General features: G+C 44.2%; 1 protein-coding gene across 2 annotated transcripts in view; it reads right to left on the bottom strand.

The window, feature by feature from the left end:
• spns2 (SPNS lysolipid transporter 2, sphingosine-1-phosphate) overlaps positions 1-24527 on the bottom strand; it is a 61939-nt gene that overhangs the window by 15849 nt on the left and 21563 nt on the right. For both annotated transcript variants that reach the window (XM_086307708.1, XM_086307709.1), the window contains exons 3-7: positions 15114-15250; positions 8007-8158; positions 3774-3840; positions 1332-1474; positions 197-349 (exon numbers count right to left, since the gene is read on the bottom strand). In XM_086307708.1, the coding sequence (XP_086163834.1) occupies positions 197-349; positions 1332-1474; positions 3774-3840; positions 8007-8158; positions 15114-15250 (652 nt within the window). The remainder of the gene's footprint in view (positions 1-196; positions 350-1331; positions 1475-3773; positions 3841-8006; positions 8159-15113; positions 15251-24527) is intronic.

Consider the following 24527-nt stretch of genomic DNA (forward strand, 5'->3'; position numbering starts at 1 on the left):
AGAAGAATGGCGCACTGTAAAAAAAGCTACAATCAGCTGCTCACAGTGGGGTGTGTCACACGCTCCTCCTCATGCATCCTTTGGAGGAAACTCAAATAGTTTTACTTTCTATCTCTGATCCTTAAACGGTGCTGGAGTCCTGCCCTTTACAAGGAAACAGAAATCCACCCCCTCCGTCGAGTCATGAGCCTCTCACCTGTCCGTGCTACTGCAAATCTCTTTTGTGCAAGCCTCTGCCGTCTTCTGCACCACCCGGGCTCTAAACAGGTAGCCAGGAATCCATATACCAAACGCACCCGTGGCAAAGGAGACCGCTGCCGAAGCCAAGGAGGAGAACACGTAGCTCCGACTGGCAACAAAGACACAGAAAGATCGTGAGGATAATCACATCGTGTCAAACATCTCGCTGACTCTTTCTTATCTGACCAGAACTGCAAGCTGATGGTTGCACAGAGTTAAAGCAGCTGAAACAGCAGGTGCTGCAGCTCAAAGCCACCGAAGTGAAGAATAAATCCAAACGGCTAAAAATGTCCAACATCTCTATAAAGAAACCCAGCCCACGGGTCCAACACAACAAAGCTACAGTGTTTCACCGGCTGGGACCACATCCTTTGTAACGATGGGTGATGAGGGAGTACGAACTGGTGCTGCGGTTTGGGGAAGGCCTCAAAGGGGACTGGTGACGCCTCCCGGGCCGGACAGATCCTATGTACTAACGAGGAGTGAATGAAGGAAAGGACGAGAGGAGAGGAGAGGAGAGGAGAGGAGCGAGAGAAAACGAGGGGGCATGAAAATGAGAACAGCAGGTATTGGTGAAGGGGGGGCTTCTACAGCCTGAGGCCGGAGGTGGTCTGCTCCTGAAATTCAGATGATATCTCCATGTGCTGTTCAGCAGAAGGGCAGGAGGACAGTGAATGCTCCTGTTGGCATTTCCATTTCAGCCATGGTTACATAATGAAGACGTGTGTAATGCTTTTGTTTGTCCATCCAACAATTTAAACGTACTGATGAAGGATGTAGTTGAATGTAAAGAAGCATGTTCTCACACTTAGAAAGCTAAAAACAGACAATTCTGCTATTTTCCTTATTTAATATCAGCTGTGAGCAAACCAGAGGGAAGCAAAGACAGGGTGGACATGTAGGGAAACTGAGACGACAGCTTTAGACGGAGGATGATCGGAGGGGCAGATGATCTAGGATGAGATCATTTAGGACTGTTGGGACCTTGCAGCTCGACTTATATCCAAAACTCTAAATCTATCCATAAATCCCCCTGAACACTGAACTCATAAACGATTTCCCAAAATGTGCTGTCTGAAAGTGAGCCTTACTTCTTGGCGAGCGCTTTCATGTCACACAACCAGGAGGTGCGGCTCCTGATGCGACCTCCCAGCTGATCGGCGCTCCCTCTCTTTGGGTCAGGGACAAGGAGCAGGATGAGAACGCTTGCAGTGATGCCTAAAACTGGGGAAACCTAAAGGGACGAGAATCAATCAGCATCAGAGTTCAGACACATCATGCTAACATACAGCAATAGAAGCGTTAAAACAGGAGACAAAGAACGCTGTTTCCAGTCTGAATGGACGGCGTCTGCGTTACGCCTGACACTCACTGTGTGTGTGTGTGTGCATGTGTGGGTGTGCATGTGTGTGTGTGCATGTGTGTGCATGTGTGCATGTGCATGCATGTGTGCATGTGCATGTGTGTGCATGTGTGGGTGTGGGCCTGGCTGTGGGTACAAGCACAAAAGAGCCTAAAAAAGCTTTTTTTGTTTTTGCTTTGTGAAGTTTCACCGAGGTGAAAACCTCATAAAGTGCCCATCTGCTGCTATAGTCACCATCATCTTTCATGGGCTGCGTGGCAGCGTGTTTGTACCTGCGTGCGACTTTATGGCGGAGACGAAGACAAAAGGCAGGATGGGCTGCGTTCGAGGGGGTTCGTTTGAGTGATAGAAATTGCTCACAAAAGCAAAACCAATTTCGTATGTCAGGGGAAATTCATCCCGTTATATTTTGATGCTCATAAAAGCCCATTTATATGCATAAGTACTGCGCTGCTGTGAAACGTGTGTCTGTGTGTGTCTGTGTGTGTCTGTGTGAGGATGTGTGCGTCTGTGTTTGTCCTTTGGAGTTTTTCACTGGGGGAATAATTCTGTGTCTGCCGTGGCTCATAATGCAGTTAATAATGTGGCTGCGCTCTCAGAAGTGTGAGGATTACGCCGCCGTGCGCCGCCGTCTACATCGAAATCTTATAACGTGTCTCAGAGCGAGGCGGCCTAATGGAAGCTGGAGCTGGTCTCACTGAAGGGGAAACAAATATCAGGTTTTTTGGCACTTATGTTCCTTCAGAATTATTCTAAAACTCAAAGGGGCTGTGACCTTTAACCTCGACTCCCACAGGGCCCATTAGACGCTTCCTGTATGGGTGGTGGGCTATCAAATAAATGAGCTACTGCCCTCTCCTGCTGGACCTCCTTTGTTGCTTCATCCCATCCATATTTTCAGGAAGCTAGCTGGAACACGCTGGGCAAAAACAAACGGAAGCGCTGCAGTGTTTTTCCCTTCAAGCAGGATGCCGCTGCAAAGAACCCGTTTTATGTCTTGTTATTTGTTTTCCCTGCATGCCACACCGGTGATTAATTGGCTTTGAGATTGTTTTATTGGAATGTCATTGTGGCTGCTTTGGAACAAGCCAGCCTGCTCTTTGTTTTTATTTTAAAGCTCCGCCACGGCGAGGAAGAAATGAACTTCCTGCCAAGCGAGCTGTCCGCGTCCAGGAATCTCTTCCATGGCGAGAAAGTTTCATGTGTTCCAGTCACTTCATAAGAAGGGTGAGGTCATACTTCGTTCCAAAGATGGGCCTGAAGTTAGCGGTTCGCGAGGAGCCCTGCTGGGGTTCTCGCTGGTCCCCTCCTTTGAGGCCGGGCGGCTTCATTGAGGTTCACCTCCAAACATTTGGTCTCAGCTTTGGCAACAGTGATTTATGCTCCTAATAGAGCACCTTTCTCCTGCTGCAGCACAAAACAGTCTATTAATGAGTTTTTTCAATATCCCATCAGCAGGTTTCTGCAGATAAATTTCTCTCGGGAGCAGAAATGAGCCTTTTATCAAACGAGATCCAGGTTAATTCGTCAGAGCACCTTTAGGGTATTTGCCCAACAGTACTTAGTCACAGCTGTAGCGCCATGCCCGGCTCATTGCTCCATCGCTGCCCTACAAAGACGTTTAATGCCTGCGGCGCCTGTTGCAGCTCATTTCCTGCGGGTGATTCTTGCTCTCTATAAACAGCATCTTTGCATCAGCTGCTGAATCGGGCTCTGACATCATCTCTGTCGCTTTGCTTTACGGTGTGACGTCAGGAGACATTTGTTTGACACAACACAGCTCGTACCTGCGGATGCACCCGAGACGTGCAACAGTGACACAATGGCCAAACCAAATGTTGTATTTCCTTAATCTCCTGTAGTGACAAAGACCTCCCAGAGCTGCCATTTATCCTCGTTCAGCAGAAATGGCCTTCATGAGCAAAATGTTACTTAAATGTTTACAGCGACTGCAGCGTGTTTATTAGAAATCCACGTTCCTGCTGCTGAAGCCGATCAGAACCTATGCAGCAAATGTTTTTTTGGTGTGAACGCGTAATGGAAGAAGATGGTTTTAGAAAGGCTTCTGCAGGAAGCTGAAGGCTGAGCTAAGGAGGATTTGAGCCTCTGTTCCCCAAACGTCTGAGCCAGTGCCCCCTCCCACCACCCCACATGATGCTGACGCTCTTACCCTCAGTGCCCAGTGCCAGTCTCCTGCAGCCTCCTTGGCGCTGGAGCCCAGGATGTAGCCCAGCCCGCTGCAGAGGGACAAACAGGTTATGCATCAAAACACAACATATACAGCATTTTACTGTCAGCCTGCTCTGCTCAAGTTTACCGAATCACAGAAACATTTGGGTCCATCTTCACATAACAGCATAATGGCGTCATTCTCCCTGCAGCACACTCATGATGTGATGTGCACGTCTGCAAAGGTTGTTTGGGTACAACGATCTCATCGAGCAATCGTTCTTAAAATGATCCTGCAGTGTGTAGGTGAGACACTGAATCTGCAACACTTCAATACACAGGCCGGGTTTTTCTAGTGTTTCTGAGTAAATCGAGCCTATTGCTGTGTTACTAAACAGAACAGGTCCTGAGCTGCTTCATTCATCTGAGGTAATGTTGCTCTTCTCTCAGCTTGTGGCCATTCTGCCGCGGTCTCTGCCCTCATCAGTGCATTTGTGCCCACAGACCTGTTGTTGTTGTTCCTCTTTCAGACTTTGTGTGAAAGATATATAAAAAACACCCAGCACGCCCCTGCGGGCGGTTTATCCTTCAAGCTCGGGTCCTCTACCAGAGGCCTGGGAGCTTGAGGGTCCTGCAGTATCTTAGCTGTTCCCAGGACTGCGCTCTTCTGGACAGAGATCTCCGATGTTGTTCCCGGGATCTGCTGGAGCCACTCGCCTAGCTTGGGAGTCACCGCACCTAGTGCTCCGATTACCACGGGGACCACCGTTACCTTCACCCTCCACATCCTCTCGAGCTCTTCTCTGAGCCCTTGGTATTTCTCCAGCTTCTCGTGTTCCTTCTTCCTGATATTGCTGTCATTGGGAACCGCTACATCGATCACTACGGCCGTCTTCTTCTGTTTGTCTACCACCACTATGTCCGGTTGGTTAGCCACCACCATTTTGTCCGTCTGTATCTGGAAGTCCCACAGGATCTTAGCTCGGTCATTCTCCACCACCCTTGGGGGCATCTCCCATTTTGACCTCGGGACTTCCAGGTTATACTCGGCACAGATGTTCCTGTACACTATGCCGGCCACTTGGTTATGGCGTTCCATGTATGCCTTGCCTGCTAGCATCTTGCACCCTGCTGTTATGTGCTGGATTGTCTCTGGGGCATCTTTACACAGCCTGCACCTGGGGTCTTGCCTGGTGTGATAGACCCCAGCCTCTATGGATCTTGTGCTCAGAGCTTGTTCTTGTGCTGCCATGATTAGTGCCTCTGTGCTGTCTTTCAGTCCAGCTTTGTCCAGCCACTGGTAGGATTTCTGGATATCAGCCACCTCCTCTATCTGCCGGTGGTACATACCGTGCATATATATATATATATATATATATATATATATATATATATATATATATATATATATATATATATATATATATATATATATATATATATATATATATATATAAAATATATAAAAGCAGTTGCTGAAATGCTCAAATGCCCCGCCCATGGTACCTGTTCGGATCGCTCTTCTTCCCCTGATCAGTGGCCGCTTCGACAAACAATCACTGCAATTATGTGTAATTAGTGAAGTGGTCAGTCAGTTGTGACTCAGTGACATGCGTCAGCTGAGTCTGTCATTTCCATCACTGAAGCTGAAGCCCACACTACTACACATCCTGTTTGTAGTCTGATTATAGCTGCTGAGTGTTTGGGAACTAATGACGTGTTACTGATCAAAGCACTGTTTGGTCTCTGCGTGGGTGATTTGTGCGAGCAGCCACTAAACGCAGGTGTAAAGTAACTAATGTGAGGACACAGAGCCAGTGTTGTCTTCTGGCCGCGGGCTTTACTCTCACAGTAATTTCACTGCTTTTGCTAAAAAAATGGTGTTTTGTGCTTAACGAATGAACGCTGCAGTGAAACGTTTGAGGGAACTGTCGCTGGATCAGATCGGGTGAGATCGGCGTGGCATCAGCGTTTCAAGGACAAAAAGGATTCAGATTGATAACTGGGCACCTGGGGATTAGTAAATACAAAGCTGCTGAGCTTGTAGGCGATGACGTAACTGCCAGTAATGATGAAACTGTCAGAAAAGACGCTGCTTTACACCCCTGATGCCAGTTTATCCAGCATGACCATACTCATCAAATGTCAACAGAAAACCCGACGAGTGTGACAATAACATGAATCGTTAACTTTCAGAGGCTTTGAGCACTTTTGACCTACACTGATCTCTGCCACTAAAACTGAAGACTGTAAAGTGGCTTGGATGGAAAACGTCGCTGACGATCATCACTGAGACACGTCTCTAAATTAAGTTTTCTTTGTTTGTCACACGTTTATGACGCTGCATTATGGGAACGTTACCTGGAAAAATGGAGTTAAAATGGGCGAACTAACTAAACGGTGGCTAACTGTAAACTTTGTACACAACATTCTGAATCTCTCAGATGCAAATTTGTCATTTAACCTATAGACACAACAAAAGTGGACTCGACATCAAGTGATAGTGATGTTTGTAAAGAAGAGGTTCTCCTTGATCCACCATCACTTTGGTACCGACGTCAGCGGGGCAGTTTGAGCTGTTACTGGCAGAGATGGAGTCACGTGTGAGGGCGCAGAGGAATCTGATTACCTTTACACTTTCATATCGCTGCATATTCAAACGCTATGATCGCACTTGTTTCCAAATGCAGCGGTCTGATTGGTCAGATCATGCAAAAAATCCTCCGAATCGAAACAATCTGAAAAATGACGGCGTTAAATCTGAAAACATGTTAACACACAATATAAACGCGTCTGGTGCGTTAAGGCCTTTAAGTCTTGCCTGACACTAAACACGATCACAGCTTGACGGAGCTCATGGCTTCCACGGACAGACACTCTGCCCCAGATAGCAGTGACACATTGGCCCCGAGCCTGGCGTCCAACACTTTGCGCGGCTTCTACTCACAGTTTGTTTAAACTCTTGACTGGAAAAGTGAAGAAAGCCAGTCAGCCTTTGTGATTTCTGAGTTATCTGCATGTGCAGAGTCTCTCCCCACATGCTGTTTCCCATCAGAATAATAAATTGCAACACTAGCGAGAGGATCAATTGAGCGCAACAACTTTGTTATCAGCACTTGCTGCTAAAAGAGACAAAACATGTTTAGCTGGTTTTATACACACGCACAGTGAAGGTGGAAACAGTCTGCCGTCGTCGGCTAGTCTTCCAAAAATAACAGAGCAGCATAAACGTGCTCAGACAGCATATGATATTTCCAGCGAGTGACTAACAGCTAATCTTATCAGAGAGCGTTTGGAAAGTTCGACACAACAATAAAACCTGAGCATGAAAAACAGACCGACTCAAACGGCAGCGAGACCCAGAAACATATCTGTGGGGCCGGTTTCAAAAAGGTTTGAAAAAACAAACAAACAAAGGATGAAGGGCAGGGGAAGCCGTTTCCTATGAATCCAGTCTAATTCCTGGGTCATTTCCTGAAAATGGTCACCGCAGCGTCAGTAAAGACAAACAAGCGGGAGAGTGGATAGGATGTTTGACGCGCCACGCCGAGGCTCCCTCTTTCACCTCCCATTGTCATTGTTGCTGGGCAGTTTACCGTGACCCAAACAACTCTGGCGAGTCATAACACAAGCACTCAAAGGGCAGATTAGGCTTCCCTTTGCTCGTCTGTCTCCAGCCTGGATATAATGACAGAAATGTCAAATAACGCTCATGTTCAGAGCGTTGCAGACTACGCAGCGCTTCCAGCATGCAAACGATGGAGAACAGCACAGCCTGCGACAGCTCGGGCGAATGGGACGTCTCTAAAGTGAGCATCGCAGGTACATTGGTCTTTTATTTCTTGGCTCTGTTTGTTTTCTCCCTGAGCTTCTTTATCTGCTTAAATGAATTGCAGAGCCTAGAGACTCGAGCTTAATAATACCTCCTACTCACAAATCTCCATGTCACAGCTCCAACCCTGCTTTAAGCTTCACAGAGCCAACTGAAAGTATTTTTCTGCAAAGGTTCAATTTAAAAAAAACAAACATAAGCGTGACCTTCCCAATGTGAGGAAAAGTTCAATTATCTATATGACAGCTCTGTAGTTCCTTTGGATTTAACATCTGAAGGACGGGCTAGGAGAGATGAAAGGATGAAAACGTTCATGGTCATCACTGAGGTGTCGTTTCATGAACATTCAGCTCCCAAAATAGCTCATCAGCTTCAACAACCCAGGCCCTGTCTGCATCTTACCTTCCCAGGGGGATGGCCAGGTAGAAGACAGAGAGCATCATGGTGCGGGTGTTACTAGTAAAGAGGTCTCCTATGATGGTGGGAGAGATGGAGGAGTAGCTGGATTCTCCGATGCCCACGAGTCCTCTGGAGAGCACAAACAGCCAGAAGTACTGTGGAGAGGAGGAAGAAGCTAATCTGCGTATCCTTGTGTTACAATCACAACATTTAATCACTTAGTATTTACATCCGTGCTGATTCAGCATCGCTGAGCTTGTGAACATACAGTGGAGGATCAGTGGGTCATCCTCCGAGACATCAGAGCATCAAACATGGTAATTCTGTTTAACCATTATTGAGTTCCTACTTTACACCAGGTAAATATAAAATACAATGAAACACCATGTAGTCGGTCTTTATAGGTGTAGTCCACCAGTTAAGTATATTATCATTGTCGCAAAATATTCAGTGGCTTCATGAGCTCTTGTATGAGCACCAAAAAACATGGATTTTCAGAATAAAAGTCTTTTATAATTCTTCTTTCTGCATATGTTAGCATAGTCTGCATCTATGCCCATCATGCTGCTGTACTGGTGCTGAGCACAGATTAGTTATTGACTTTGAATGTTATGTATTATATTATCAGTTAATGGAAATATAACAGCAGTAAGATTTTATGTGTTTAATCTGCGCGGTATGAAGGGATGAAGAGACAAACTTAAAAGGCCTTAATAGGAGCATCTTTCTCATTGAGGCACCTGTGCAGGCAGCTGATCGCTAACTGTTTCCACGGCAACCACTACTCACTACATCTGGACGACCGGCTTGCTTGTAAAGCTGCAAAGAAATCGGGATCCCCACACAGGAGACAAATGACAAACACGGGTCAGTAATCTGACCTGTGATCTGGCCACAACGAGACATTTACAGTAAAGACTTCCAATCCAGTCAGCTGCTCTTATATGCAAAGCCTTTTTAAGATCTTTTTATTTCCACTCGTAACGCGGCTCTGGGCTGTTACAGCCCGATAAGCAGTGTCCTTCATAAAGACGTAATTAGGAGCTGTTTATACCAGTGAAGACGCCAAAGATGTGTTTACTGTTTTTTCAGCACATAGTTTTGCATTATTATATTGCTTGAGACTATGAGCCCATGCAAGTGTTTACTGCTGTGTATATAGTTATGTTTGTCACATTGTTTGAAATGATTTACAGACAGACTATTTTTTTCCTTTAATGGCCGTTTGGTGGGATGATGACAGGCACTCTTCCTGTGTTTGTGGTCACTGGAACAGAAACTCTACAAAGAAGCAACGCTGCCAAAGAAGCACCACAAAAATGTGGTTTGGAAAACGTCTGAAGACTACAAAGACACGAAAGAGAAGTTTGAGATGATCGAAACCTTTCCCCGACTTTTGAATGAGTTAAAGACAAATATCAGCATGCTGACATGGCGGGGTTAGTTTCCCATGTTCACTGACATACGATGAGCTCACAATCAGCTGTTTTCAACTAGTACGTTTGAGAAACTGTGTGTTGTTACTTTATTAAAGCACAGTCTGATATTTATCTACAGGACACCAGTTCAGGCACTTGTCACTGGTCCTGACACTTTAGCAAGTCCAAAGAGGTACTTTGAAGGAAACTTTGATCATTTACGTCCACGTCTACTCGCTTCTTTGGTTATATTAAAGGTAGAATGGGAGGTCTGTGGAACCAGGACTACCAGTTTGGACTGGGAGACAGACACCTGCTCTGCTTTTAAGATTAAAAACTTTCCTTTTTGGTAAAGCTTATAGTTGGAGCTGGATCAGGTGGCCTACAGGTGCATTTAGTCATTAGTTATCATTAACGGTGCCGTGCCTGCTGACAGACGGTGTACGTGTGTTTTATGTGTTAACAGACCTCTCTGCACTGAATCATATCTGTTATTAACCTCTGTCTCTCTTCCACAGCATGTCTTTATCCTGTCTTCCTTCGCTCACCCCAACCAATCGCAGCAGATGGCCCCGCCCCTCCCTGAGCCTGGTTCTGTCTGAGGTTTCTTCCTGTTAAAAGGGAGTTTTTCCTTCCCACTGTTGCCAAAGTGCTTGCTCACAGGGGGTCATATGATTGTTGGGTTTTTCTCTGTACCTATGAAGCGCCTTGAGGCGACTTATGTTGTGATTTGGCGCTATATAAATAAAATTGAATTGAATTTTATTCATTAGTGCTGTATTCTGTGTGCGTCCTTGCTTCTAACTCTTCTGTCATTTCTAACTAAGCCACTCCCACCTTTCCTGCTTTCCCACCAGTCGCATCACATGATTTTTCCCTCTGCTCATCTGCACTTCACTCCCTTTGTGAGTGCCCTCATGACATGTACTGTGGGAACAAAGACCGTTCCTTGCCTGATTGTCTTTGTGCTGTTGCCAGAGCTTTCCAGTTATTAGTGTGAATGCTTGAAAAGCATTCACAGTATTGTTGTTGTAATCTTTATTATTAGTGTGAATGCTTGAAAAGCATTCACAGTATTGTTATTCTAATCTTTATTATTATTATTATTATTATTATTATTATATTTTATTCTGTATTCCGTACGTTTTTTGTAATCCTATAACTTCAAAACCGTTCAACTTAGAAAAACCATTCAAACACCGTTAGATTCCTATTCTTTTGGACAACACTGCTTCCATTTTTCATATTTTTAACATTTATATTTTTAATTTTATTCAACTTTATTCAACAAAAATTTATAATGTATTTCAATGGGGAGACCCTTCAAATCCTCATTCAACTTACTCATTTTTAAACTCTTACTACTTCCACATACATTGACATAGAGCCACCATTCAAACTTTAAAACGAAGACAAGACATTCAACTATTCAACTTGCATTTATCTTTTCAATATCTATTATACTTTTTCTTCAGTTCCAGTTTAAGTTTCATGATGTTTTTTCACCCGTTTCAGAGTTTATAATGGGTGTGTATGGGACGGAATGTTGGGGCTAGAGTGAGGCAGCTCAACTGCTAGAGTGAGAGGAGCAAAAAAATTAATCTTAAAATCTTTTTTAAAACTGCTGCTGTGTCCGCAGCGTTTGCTCTACAGGTATGATTTTACCCTCAAAACGTAGCCATCGCTGTCCTCTTTCATCCAATGTGTTTACTATTGTCCTAGGTGTTATGGTTCTTTCGTAAATGTCACCAATGCACAGCCTCCTCCCTCCAACTCTTCCATAGACTCTAATGTTAAAATGGCTCAGAAGGTTCGTTTGAAAATCAGAAGAGCATGGTGTCTTTCCACTGTCACCACGTCCATATAATAAACTCCACAGGCATGAAAACTGAGAATTCAGTAGACTAGAAGCTGCTGTCGCTCACGGTGAAAGAATTTTGTCAATACGACTTTTACTTTTCATTTGGGAACGATTTGTTTCGGCCTGACTTTTCTGTTCATTTTAAGCAGCAAAAGTGAGGCGCATGTCTGTGTACGTGTGTATGGAGCCATTGGGTGCGGTCACTATAGCAACCAGGCTCACACCTGCCTGCTTAACGAGCTCTGCCTGCCACTGTACCAAGATTCATCTTAAGCACTTCTCTTTCAACTGCTGCTGTGTCCACAGTGTTACAGCCATCATTTTACCCTCAAATTGTCGCCATTATTGTTCTCTTTCCAACACTGTATCTTTCAAAGCTCAGGCATTTAAACTTTTTAAACTGTGTGGATCAAAGTGGAGGGATCACATTTGAGTCATTCAGTGATTCAAAGAATATGACCTTTTAATATTCATTCAGATGTTTTCTGACTCTAAATGTTCTTTTCTCATTTCTTAGGGTTTTCTAATTTACATTTAAAACATTTTCAGTTTTTTTCCAACTCCTTCTTCTGTGTAACCTTCAGCTTTTAGCAGTTCAGCACCTTTGTTTTCAGGTTAAATTCGTTTTTTTTTTTTGTTTTTTTTTTAATCTCATTCAATATTTTTAACTCAAAATTCAGCAATTAATTCATTTCAGTGCATACATTCAGATTCAAGCATTCACACTGCAGTTTCTTCAGAAAATGCACTTTCTAGTTATTATTATTATTATTATATTTTATTCTGTATTCCGTACGTTTTTTGTAATCCTACTCCTTCAAAACCGTTCAACTTAGAAAAACCATTCCAACACCGTTAGATTCCTATTCTTTTGGACAACACTGCTTCCATTTTTCATATTTTTAACATTTATATTTTTAATTTTATTCAACTTTATTCAACAAAAATTTATAATGTATTTCAATGGGGAGACCCTTCAAATCCTCATTCAACTTACTCATTTTTAAACTCTTACTACTTCCACATACATTGACATAGAGCCACCATTCAAACTTTAAAACGAAGACAAGACATTCAACTATTCAACTTGCATTTATCTTTTCAATATCTATTATACTTTTTCTTCAGTTCCAGTTTAAGTTTCATGATGTTTTTTCACCCGTTTCAGAGTTTATAATGGGTGTGTATGGGACGGAATGTTGGGGCTAGAGTGAGAGAGCTCAACTGCTAGAGTGAGAGGAGCAAAAAAATTAATCTTAAAATCTTTTTTAAAACTGCTGCTGTGTCCACAGCGTTTGCTCTACAGGTATGATTTTACCCTCAAAACGTAGCCATGGCGGTCCTCTTTCATCCAATGTGTTTACTATTGTACTAGGTGTTATGGTTCTTTCATAAATGTCACCAATGCACAGCCTCCTCCCTCCAACTCTTCCATAGACTCTAATGTTAAAATGGCTCAGAAGGTTCGTTTGAAAATCAGAAGAGCATGGTGTCTTTCCACTGTCACCACGTCCATATAATAAACTCCACAGGCATGAAAACTGAGAATTCGGTAGACTAGAAGCTGCTGTCGCTCACGGTGAAAGAATTTTGTCAATACGACTTGTACTTTTAATTTGGGAACGATTTGTTTCAGCCTGACTTTTCTGTTCATTTTAAGCAGCAAAAGTGAGGCGCATGTCTGTGTCGTGTGTATGGAGCCATTGGGTGCAGTCACTATAGCAACCAGGCTCACACCTGCCTGCTTAACGAGCTCTGCCTGCCACTGTGCCAAGATTCATCTTAAACACTTCTCTTTCAACTGCTGCTGTGTCCACAGTGTCACAGCCATCATTTTACCCTCAAAACGTCGCCATCGTTGTTCTTTTTCCAACATCTTGTCTTTCAAAGCTCAGAGATGTAAACTTTTTAAACTGTGTGGATCAAAGTGGAGGGATCACATTTGAGTCATTCAGTGATTCAAAGAATATGACCTTTTAATATTCTTTCAGATGTTTTCTGACTCTAAATGTTCTTTTCTCATTTCTTAGGTTTTTCTAATTTACAATTAAAACATTTTCAGTTTTTTTCCAACTCCTTCTTCTGTGTAACCTTCAGCTTTTAGCAGTTCAGCACCTTTGTTTTCAGGTTAAATTCGGGGTTTTTTTTGTTTTTTTTTAATCTCATTCAATATTTTTAACTCAAAATTCAGCAATTAATTCATTTCAGTGCATACATTCAGATTCAAGCATTCACACTGCAGTTTCTTCAGAAAATGCACTTTCTAGTTCATAGATGTTCTTGTTTTTTAACCCCTGCTAACCTGGAACTTGCCGCCACCTTTCTTTTCTCTTTCTGCTTGATTTGAAAGTTTTCCTGTTTGGAGTAAACTCCAAGTGGACTTTTACCTGCTTGTGTCTGAGTCATGCAGACTGGCTATTCACTGAAGAGCAGTCACGCAACAACACCATTATAAAGATGATACCCTCATAAAACTATAAACAAAAAAAGGATCATCAACCTGTGGAGTTGGTCCAACAAAAGATCTCGATGTCCTCGTCTCACACCCTCGACACAAACGAGGTGACGCTGAGTGAGCTGAGCGATGCTTTCTACTAAACTAAGGTATAAACAGGGACAGTCCTGGAAATATAACATATAAAGCCTACCAGAGGCAGACAAGCTGCAGCACAATGTGCTGTCTTTCTGGCGTATAGTAAGGAGCAGCGAGTAATATGCTTCAACATGTTAAAATAAAGAAGCACAAGTGATCACTTTATGACATAATCTTGTGGTCATGAGGAAAAAGTATGAAGTTTCACTTTGTGGTGAATTTCTCTTATGTAAGATCTGCATCCTGCATCTCCTGCGAGTCCTTCCAAACGCCCCAGAGCGCCTCAAATGCATCACGACAGGAGTCTGTTGTAAGCACTCGTTAGCATTTCATTGCGTGTCGTGTCTTTCATCTCTCCTGGTGACAGTGCCACAGCTATTATATAACAGCCATCATGTCTCGTTTGATCGGCACGCTCAGGAACATGTCTTAAGGGTGGAGTCACAGTTGGAGACAAAGGACGTGAGCCATCAGCGGCCTTTGTGGGATTCGTCAGAGCTCCTTAACTTCAACTTATCTATAAGTGGCCTCGATGTATTTGCTGCTTAGGCGCAGCAGTCGAGTCGAGGACAGAGGACAGAGGACAGAGGACAGGCTCCTGAGACCTGAGCCGAGCTGTCGCTCCGCTCGCGGTTTACTTGCTGGAGACACTGCAGCGTGACGATGCTCTGCATGCTCCATAAATTTGACTAACACAGCTTTGAAGGCACATATTTCAGTCACTTTGTCAGATTTTCATTACAACCGTCGTGTCAAGAAGGCACCACGAGCCCGTCGACGCCCCCACGCAGACGTCCGTGAGCCGAGCCTTTTACTCTAATATGATGTCGACTCTCAGCGGGACGCCCCTTCCCCCATTTTATGGCCTCCACGAATGAATGATGTGGCCGTTTAAAGCACCCGGCATCTCCTCGCACACAGAGGTTCTTAGAGACACACAGTCTAAATCTGCTTGTAAAAGATCAGCGAAATGAGTTTTATCTTCCAAACCATTGTAACCGAGACAAGCGCGAGGCCTTCATTAGCTGGCTGCTAGCCAGAGAGAGGGCGCAGGCAGAGCATGTCTACAAAGGCAGAGCGGGTATCTGACTTAATAAGCATGTCATTACATTTTGCTTGCCTTAACTTCGAGCGTATCCAGATCATTACAGAATAATAACCTTGTCTATGAGGGGAACCAACACACTGACAGTGGAGCTGCAGTGCTGCGAGCGCTGTGTGGTTTCTCAGAGCCGTACCTCTTTACTGATGAAGGAGCTCAACAGGGTAACAATGGACCAGAAGAGAATGCCACAGCTCAGGATGACCTTTCTGTTGAAGCGGTCGCCCAGGTAACCAAAGATGGGAGCTGCCACCATGAAGCTACAGATGAAAACTGCGGAAAGAGAAGAGAAACAGAAAATGACGGTCACTGACTTCGATACTCATTTACTGCATGAGCGGACTGCTGCTTTATGTCACACTGCTTCAGCTCTGATTAAGTCGAGACCCGTCCAGATCAAGTGTCTGATAGAAGTCAGCCAGAGACACGCCCCTGTTACACGTCACCTCACGAGAATATCACATAGATACGATAACACGTGGGTAGATGTCAGAGATAACTTGCATTAAGCTAACGTAGCAGGTCAGAGAAGCGCAGTTTGTGATGTAGTCAAATAACGTAGCCCTGAAGGAGAGAAAATCAGGATGACATGTGGCAAATGTTACGAGCTCAGAAAAGAAAGAATGACAGTGGGAACTAACCAGATGTAGGACAATTCACAGCAATATCTGACCCTTGAGAAGCTCGGTGGCTGTGCAGCCATAAATAATTCCTCCATCTTAATTTCTTACAAGGAAACTTTGTGCTCCAAAATGTGCTTCCCTAATTGCCCCACTGCTGACTGCACGACCGCTCAGCCCTTGCAGGCTCTTCGTCAGTATTTATGAGGCGGGCGAACCCAAACACAGCAGAATTTTTAAAGCTTTCAAACTGAGTTTGGTGTCTTTGCGAAGGAGAAAGGGCAGCGATGTTACTCTTGACAGCAGCGGGAGGAGATGGGGAGGCAGGCGGGAGTGTTTTGACACATCATCAGCATAAACGTTCAGAGGAGCTGAGAGAGGAAAGCGAGGAGGGGGGTGTTATATAAGATACAGGCATCGCTGTCCCACAGCTGCTGAGGCCAGCCAGCGGGATGAGGGGCAGTAATCAGATTAAAGCATAACTGTAGTTTTGGACATGTGATATCGTAGTCTGATAAACGGGAGAAAAAAAGCAAAAGGATAAAAACCCTATTTTGAGGCAAAAGCTGTGGTTTTACATAATGATGCTGCAGGTATGTACATGCAACAACTGGGCAGGTAGCGAAGCTGCATCCTGATAGGTTCACCACATCTGACTGAAAACATATATGAATATATGAAGTTCATATGTGAAATATGAATTTTTGGGATTAAAAGTAAGAGCCGTGTTATTGGTGTTACAGTTTAACACGCGTGTTATGTAAATGAAAAGTGCGTCATCACTTTATAGAAAATCTACATGTGAACATTCGTCCGGTGCGACTCTGCTGTTATTTTTGGGGAAGAACAATCTAACCTGAGACAGGGAAATGATCTAAAGTCTAATTCTAATTTAATTTCACTAATATTAATGACGTTTTTACTGGAGCTGGGCGAGTTCCTAACGAGTGCCTCACATCTCCACCTCTCAGCGTCGCTACTCTCCCTCTTCTCGCCCGGGTTTCTTTCCCTCTCTGTCGCCTCCATCACCGACCACAGGCCTGTTGTGTCATGACTCTGATGACTCCTCCCTGCAGGTCCAGGTCTCTAAAAGAGCTCTGCCAGCTCACCCTGCAGCCACAGCACGCACGCAGACACACACACACACACACACACACACACACACACACACACACACACACACACACACACACACACACACACACACACACACTGGTTCTGCTGTGCATACTGGAGATAAGTTGGGACAGGTCCATAATCAACCAGCAGCAGCTGCTCCTCGTGGGGACAGAGATCATTACTCTTGCTGTTACAAACACATCCTCACATCTTCAGCTGACTTAGTTCAGGTCATCAACCGGACCGCACAGGCTCAGATCTTATTTTATGTAATTTGCTGATAAGTTGTGCTATTTTCCTCGGCTCATTTTCACCTTTTAGCAGTACCAGCACACGTGAGTTAAGTCGGGTAATAACAGTTTGCTCGCAGCCTTTTTGCTTTTAGAGTGAGACACATAAATCCTTTGTGCAAAAGTCTTTGATGTAACGTCAGCTTTGGTGTAAAAATGAAGAAGATGCTGTGGAGAAAAAACAGCCTCGGTGCCAAACTTGGCAAAAACAGAACAAATATGTGAAATACTGTTTTTAGTTTTGAGACGTGAAGGGCTGCGCCCAACCGAGCGAGAACGCCGCGCCTGCCAGGAACGCGTTTTCTCCTGAACCCGTTTGAACTCTGAAAGAAAATAATAAGATGATAAATAACAGTTACACTTCAGCTACAAATGGATTACTTTGTTTCTTGACACGAGGCGTAGGGGATGTTGTCAGGTTGTTTATTGTAAGAAAAACAAAGGTACACTCAGACGCTTTCTGCATGTTCTCTTATTAAATTCAGTGAAGTCAGAGTCAGCACTGATAACCCTGCTGAAGATTCAGATCTGGAGATCTTGTTCTTGTTCTCTTTGACCTTATTTATCCATCAGATCTTCAAAGAGACTCACATATTAATAATGTAGCTTTGTTTACAATGACAGATGTCTCCTGATAAGGATCACGACAGTCTTTTCTTGTCAGTGTTACACATTAGTTACAGGCTGGCATAAGAACACATGCTGACCCCGAAGACCAGGTTCACACTGATATCATGTGCAACCTTTGGTGCTGCAGGAAATTCCTTATCACTACAAAGATTGTGTATAAAAGAGTACGACAGTCGTGCTACAGGCGCTCCCAAACAGGCCTAAATATGACACGTCGCACAGAGCGCGGTTAAATGCTCAGACATTTACTGTGGTATCACAATGACATTATTGTTATCTGTACGTGTTTGAAGCACTAAATCTCAGATGTGTTTGGTGTGATTAGTAAGAAGTGACAAGAAAACAAATGCTTTCAGTCTATTTCAAGAGCTTGTAGGACGGACAAACCAACACTAACAATAAGTCTCCACAGACAACAACGTCCCTCCCAGAACTCTGCAGCTCTTCAGGCAAACACGCAGAGATGTAACCTTAATAGGAAAAATGCAATTATTCATATCTTATATCTCATTTTGTGGTCAAGCACCTTAAATGGCCCCGTCGGGCATGATAACAGGAAAAGCCTGATTGACGTAAAGTAAACTCTTGAATATGAAGCATATAAACCTCGCTGCCCACTCCTGAGAAGCCCAGCATTCCTGAGCCGAACGCGCTTTGATTTAAAGTAGTGTAACATCGCAGCTCCACATGTTTGTGCGATCTCCATAACCACCTCCAAACACAAGACAAACTCACAGCAGGAAAGCCTAAGACTCCGACACACCATAGATGCTTCCACCGCAGCGGACCGCGCTCACAGGGCAGCTCTGACTACAGAGACATGTCGCGTATAAGCAGTACAACCCGGCAGCACTCGCAGCACTGTTTACTGCATTTGTTGGACATATTGATGGTGATAATTACAGTGATGACTGCTGGGGCGTAATTGTGATCATTGACAGTGAAGACATTACATCTATCTGTGAACCGAACACTGCAAAACAACGTAAACGAGTCCTATAGGATCAGCTGTGCCTCTGTCATTAGGCTTACGGGACATTTCCCCACTATTATCCTAATAAACACTTTATTTCTTCTTTGGCTGCGAGTCATTGTAAACGCCAGGCTGGCGACCTGAGTTTAGAAAACTACAACACAGTGAATTAACAGCGAGGGCTGTGAATAAATGTGTGTGATGGTGAGCAGTGTGAAGCAGTGCGGCCTGGTCTGCAGGGACCGTGCTGAGAACTGTTTAAAACCTCTCTGAAGTCCATATATTAATTATTATTTTCCATTATCATTCACTTTTTATATAAAAAACAAAAGATGTAACCGGATACGTTTTCTCTAATGAGAGGAACGTTTCTGCAGACAAGCAACAAAATAACACAAACCAAGCAAACCGAGCCCTGACTTCAGTTTGCCCCGTGCATCACGCAGGAGTGCCAATCCTCCTCTGATGTTCTTCAAATAACACGCCGTGCGTATTTCTCACAGTCTCTCAAGCGAGGAAGTTACCATCGTCTTTCACTTTGAGAAGACAATGGCTGAGTGAGAAGTCTAAAAGTAGACACAATAGCAGCCACACTCGAGTCTGCGTTTCAGTCTAACATCGTCACAAAGACTCATTCATGTCATCATATTTAAAACTGTTTCACTGTAAACTGGAAAAGCTCTGCTTACATCATCATCAGGATATTATAGAGTAGGTTTCCTGGTGATTGGGAGCCAGTCTTTGTAGAAACGTACTCGTGTGAAGCCGTCTTGAGTTTTCTGGGTTTCAGAGGACAGGAATGGAAATTTACTGTCAAGCTGAGAGTAACAGAAACTGAAAACAATTGAGCAAGCTGCACCACGACCTCCTGCAACACACATTTTCCTGCTTCGCATGCCGCACAGAGGGAGACTCTAAACACCGGACATCCATCCATCGCTTTGATTGGCCAACAGAACAATACCTCCAGGGATGACTCACTCCCTACGATTCAATGCCACTGTGAATACTGCATCGCGGCGATGCAGACACACATATGTGGAGTGTGTGTCTGTGATTGATATTCACTGAGCTGAAACGCTGCCCTGTGACACACTAGATTCCCCTGAATCCGGCCGCGGGACACAAAGTGCTCAGCAGCCTGTTTGATCCTTTTCCACAAAAACCCACTGAAGGTGCGTCTCCCACTGCAAAGAGATGATTAGCTTTTTTTAATTCTGAGGGTGATTGACAGCAGCTTTCACTGGAAAAAGTGGCGTTAAAGGAGCTGAAGGGGACAAAAAGATAAAAACTGGGGGGTTTAACGCAGATGTACGCAGACAGCGTTCCTCGTTTCAAGCTCGCCCTGTAAGCCTTTAGCACCGAGATTTGACTTTTCAAGTAAATGGGATTTGTCATGGATTGAATGGCTCTTGCTTGGAAATAAAAATCTTTTTTTAAATACAGATATCAAAGGGCCCAGAGTTTCTTTGTTCTGCTGTGCCTCAATGTGAAACTCTTTAAAAATGCACCTCAAGTAGAAGCTTCACAGGGAAAGGTGTCACATTTGGGCTCTTTACCCGAACAAAAAGAAACCAATAAGACGTCACATTACTAAAAGTTGTTACATTGTTTTGTTGGCAACTCTCTAAAGTCCAGATCGTATCCTCCAGCCTCGTCCACGTATCCTTTTCAGGGTCGCGGCGCGCTGGAGCCTATCCCAGCTGTCTTAGGGCGAGAGGCGGCGTACACCCCGAACAGGTCGCCAGCCTGTCGCAGGACTAACACATAGATTCACACTCACGGGCAATTTCCACTTAACCTATCCCCACTAACTCCGGCTTCCTCCCACAGTCATGTCATGACTGTGGGAGGAAGCCGGAGTGCCCGGAGAGAACCCACACAAACACGGGGAGAACACGCCACACAGAAAGACCCGGCCTGATGGTGGGATTGAACCCGTCTTGGGGTGGCTGTAGCTCAGGTGGCAGAGCAGGTCAGCCACTAATCAGAAGGTCGGTGGTTCGATCCCAGGCTGCCTCCTGGCTGCATGCCAGATACTAACCCCGTGTTTGCCTACTGGTGGTGGTCAGAGGGCCCGGTGGCGCCAGTGTCTGGCAGCCTCGCCTCTGTCAGTGCGCCCCAGGGTGGCTGTGACTACAATGTAGCTGCCATCACCTGTGTGTGAATGTGTGGATGACTGGTTGTGTGAAGCGCTTTGGGGTCCTTAGGGACTAGAAAAGCGCTATACAAATACAGGCCATTTACCGTCTTGCTGCGAGGCGACAGTGCTAACCACCGCGCTATCAGATCAATAACTCTTTTTTTTTTTTTTTTTTTTTTTTTTTGCCTGTCCCGTTTGGCTCTTTTGCATCAGAATTGTTGTCTAAAGGCAAAGAAAGATGCCCAACGGATTTACTTTACCAAACTGACCATCCCAGCCTTGCCGTAATGGTCCATTTGATTCACCTTTTATTGTTTATTTTATTTTCACTTAATGAATACGGGACAGACTTGACTGGGGGAAAGAAGGGGAGAAAGAGAAACAGCTGAGAAGAGGGACGGGGGAGAAGGGCAAAAACCAAAAACCAATAGAACGGGCAGAGAAAAAAAATGCATATATCAATCACCTGGATCACCTGCTGAGAAAGAAAAAAGAAAGCAAGCAGAAGAGAACAAGAGTAATAGAATAAACAACATCACAATGATATATGGGAATATGACAGTAAATACTAAATGTTAAACATTATTGTGCAGCACATAAGATCAACAGAACACAGTGTGCTTTGAGGTAGGAGCCAAAAAGGGTGTAGTTTGTGGGTGTGATCACCCGTGTGTACACCTGTGAGCATGGACGCGCTTGTTTTTTTAAAAGGTTCCTTCATGTAATAATCTGCTAGAGGGTGTGGGGGGGCCACAGCCCCGTCCTCCAGGGCATGAAGCAGGTATGGAGGAGATCAAAACTCCAGACATCCAGAGGCCCCCAGAACACAAGAGACCAAGGAAGACCAACAGAGGGGCAGCCGCGCCACTGTCCCAGAAAGAGCTGAGGAGAGTCCCAGATCAATAACTCTAAAACTTATCTCCTCTTTTAGGGCTTATGAGCTGTTTCCCAGGCGTCAGCCCTGCAGCCGTGGAAGCTGACAGTAAGGACGCTCTAACTAATTGAGGCACACCAGTTTCAGGAATCTGAATGTCTGTCAGCTGCCAGAGACGGAATTAGAGGAACCGGAGAAGCACACCTGCAGGTCTGTACATGTCTTCAGGCTAGGTGTTGTCATTCAGCCACATTTAAAACTGCCATGTGTCACTGTGACCTGTTCACTGTGGAGAGGTGTGTGTGTAGGTGTCAGCGCTCAGTGCAGCTTCCATAAATACATCTCCCCTCTTCAGTTTCTGTTGACTCTCCTCCACCTTTGTGCCGCTGCCCTTTTCATTATTACAACACTTGCTGCAACCGGAGGTATTTGTATGAAGAGCAAACGATGCACGAGTAACGTCTGCTGTTAAAAATAGCTTCTCGCTCTTGCATGAGACCACACTATCTCTATTATCACGTTGGATTAAATCATCATTTCTTTTAATCCTGAGGAATGTCAGAAATGTCACCCTGGAGCTAATACAGGACAACAGTCCTTCTATTAATACTTACAGGATGCCCTCACTGTGCATCACCACGCCATGACTCACCTCACTGATGACAAAAAAATGATTTAAATAACGCCACGATGATCCTTACCCTGAGACCTACCAGTTCAAACACTGTGTTGAAGGCACTGGTATTGATGTGGAAACAGGTAACCCAACCCTGCATACCACAGATGTCATCACACACAGAAAATGTCAGGCACTCCAAACACATCTAACCTTTCTCATAAATGGGAATCTAGTTCCTGTCGAGGTTTTCCTCTACAATCACTGACACATTCACAGACACGCCACAGACAGAGGCTAAATAAACGGGTCTGTCCACAATACTGGACGCCCACTGCTCTGTAACTGGCACCAGATGCAGTCGGACGCACAGCTTTCACCCCAAGATGAGCCTGGATGAGCCGGAGGTTTCTTCCTGTTAAAAGGAGTTTTTCCTCTGCTCACAGGAGCTCGTATGATTGTTGGGTTTTTGTCTGTATGTGTTATTGTTGGGTCTACCTTACAGTATAAAGCACCTTGAGGCGACTGAATATCTGACAACACGACCAACTACATCTGCAGCGAAACCACATTCTGCTTTAACTTGTTCTTAACACCGTCAATCTTTCACAATAAAAGCACCTGATTTCAAACTGTGCTTAGAAAGGTTTTGTACAATCACACAGTGACGTACAGACACGTAGCTGAAGGTCAGTTATGTGTGACGGGCATTTCTGAGGAAAGAACATTCATCGTGTCCAGGAAGAAAGACTTTCAGTGTTGTTACATCTGGAAAATAGTAAAAATGTAACAATTACAGTAACACTGAGATTAAAATGACATCATAGCTTTGCTGGTGAATCATGCTGACCAAAACTTATGAGCATGTATTTATTGAACGGAGAGGAATGTGGTGTAAACTAAGCTTCAGTCACGTTGGTGTTTATTACACTGTGGCGTCACAGTGCTGTGTTTCTATCAGGTGTGCAGGAGTGGCAGCTTTGTTGTTCTTCCCCTAATGATTAATGGACCTGCCTGTGGAGGGTGTGACACATCACTTAGTAGGACACCAACGTGTGTGACTGAAACTCAGACACTCGCAAACATCATTTTGCTGCCTGCTGGATCCTCCTTCATGTGCAGCCCCAACATTTCTGCATGCCTTACATTTCTGATCACCACTAATTCTCCAAGAAATCCCTCGGCTCAGATTACCAGAGCTCTCTGATAAATACCACATGAAGCCTGGGAAATGTTCCTGTCAATCTGAGCAGCTCATACTCTACCCACAGAAGCTGCCATCAAGTGCAGCTGTGCTGTAACACCAACCAAAAACTCTTTCAGTCTTTTAACTGCAGCTAAGGGCTGGTAGGTTTTCACTGCTGCTGCATCAAGTCTTTCTTCTACCTGCTCAGTGTGCGAGCTGCAGCTGGTAAGAATCACACAGCTACAAATACCGGCCCGGCTGGCTGGCCCGAGTGCAGTGGAACATCATCTTTTACACATTACTGCGTATATCAGAAGCAAACACATATGGTGAGAATACAGGAAGGTGCTTCTTGAAATTTTTTAGGATAGAAAAAAAGTATCCAGATGTGCTTGCTGTGATGCTGCAGACTTGTGCCCAGGCTGCAGCATTAAGGGAAACAAGCTGTTGGCACCGAGCTGACATCCAGCAGCTCAATGCTGCAGTTTGTCTTTCCTGCAGCAACTGTGAGAGCAGCTAATTTAATGACAAGTGTTTACGTTTGTTTCAAGCACGTCGCTGTTGGTTTGGGATTAATGGAATATCAAATATAATAAATTACACATAGTCTGCATTAGGGCTGCCACAAACGATTATTTTGATAGTCGACTAGTCACCGATTATTTTTGCGATTAGTCGACTAATCAGATCATCATCCATTGGACATAAAACTACAGCTTATTGCACCAGCAGCATCTGCTCTTATATAACTATCATTAGCTTACAGCTTTAAGTGTTTAAGGTCTGTGCTAACTAAAAATAAAGACAAGATGATAGTTTATTAAATTTTAATGAAATTTGCAGATTGTTTCGGTGAAGTTTAATAAACTCCTTGCTATCTAAAATATAACAGGACACCGGAGTAAATTCTGGAGCATCTCACACGTCTGATAATCAGCTGTCTGCTTGACGTTTATTCAGCTGTGTAAAAACTATAACTTTAATCTCAGCCAAACTGATTTACTCAGGAACAAATAAAATACTAAAAAAAAAAAAAAAAAAAGCCAAACAATAACATTTTTAAGTTCTCTAAGTGACTTATATATCATGTTTAACCTGA

The sequence above is a fragment of the Aulonocara sp. 'chitande type north' Nkhata Bay genome, linkage group LG10 (genome assembly GCF_057382095.1).
Source record: "Aulonocara sp. 'chitande type north' Nkhata Bay isolate Kocher_YH1m ecotype deep benthic linkage group LG10, A_spYH_male_GT1.1, whole genome shotgun sequence".
Taxonomy (NCBI): Eukaryota; Metazoa; Chordata; class Actinopteri; order Cichliformes; family Cichlidae; genus Aulonocara; species Aulonocara sp. 'chitande type north' Nkhata Bay.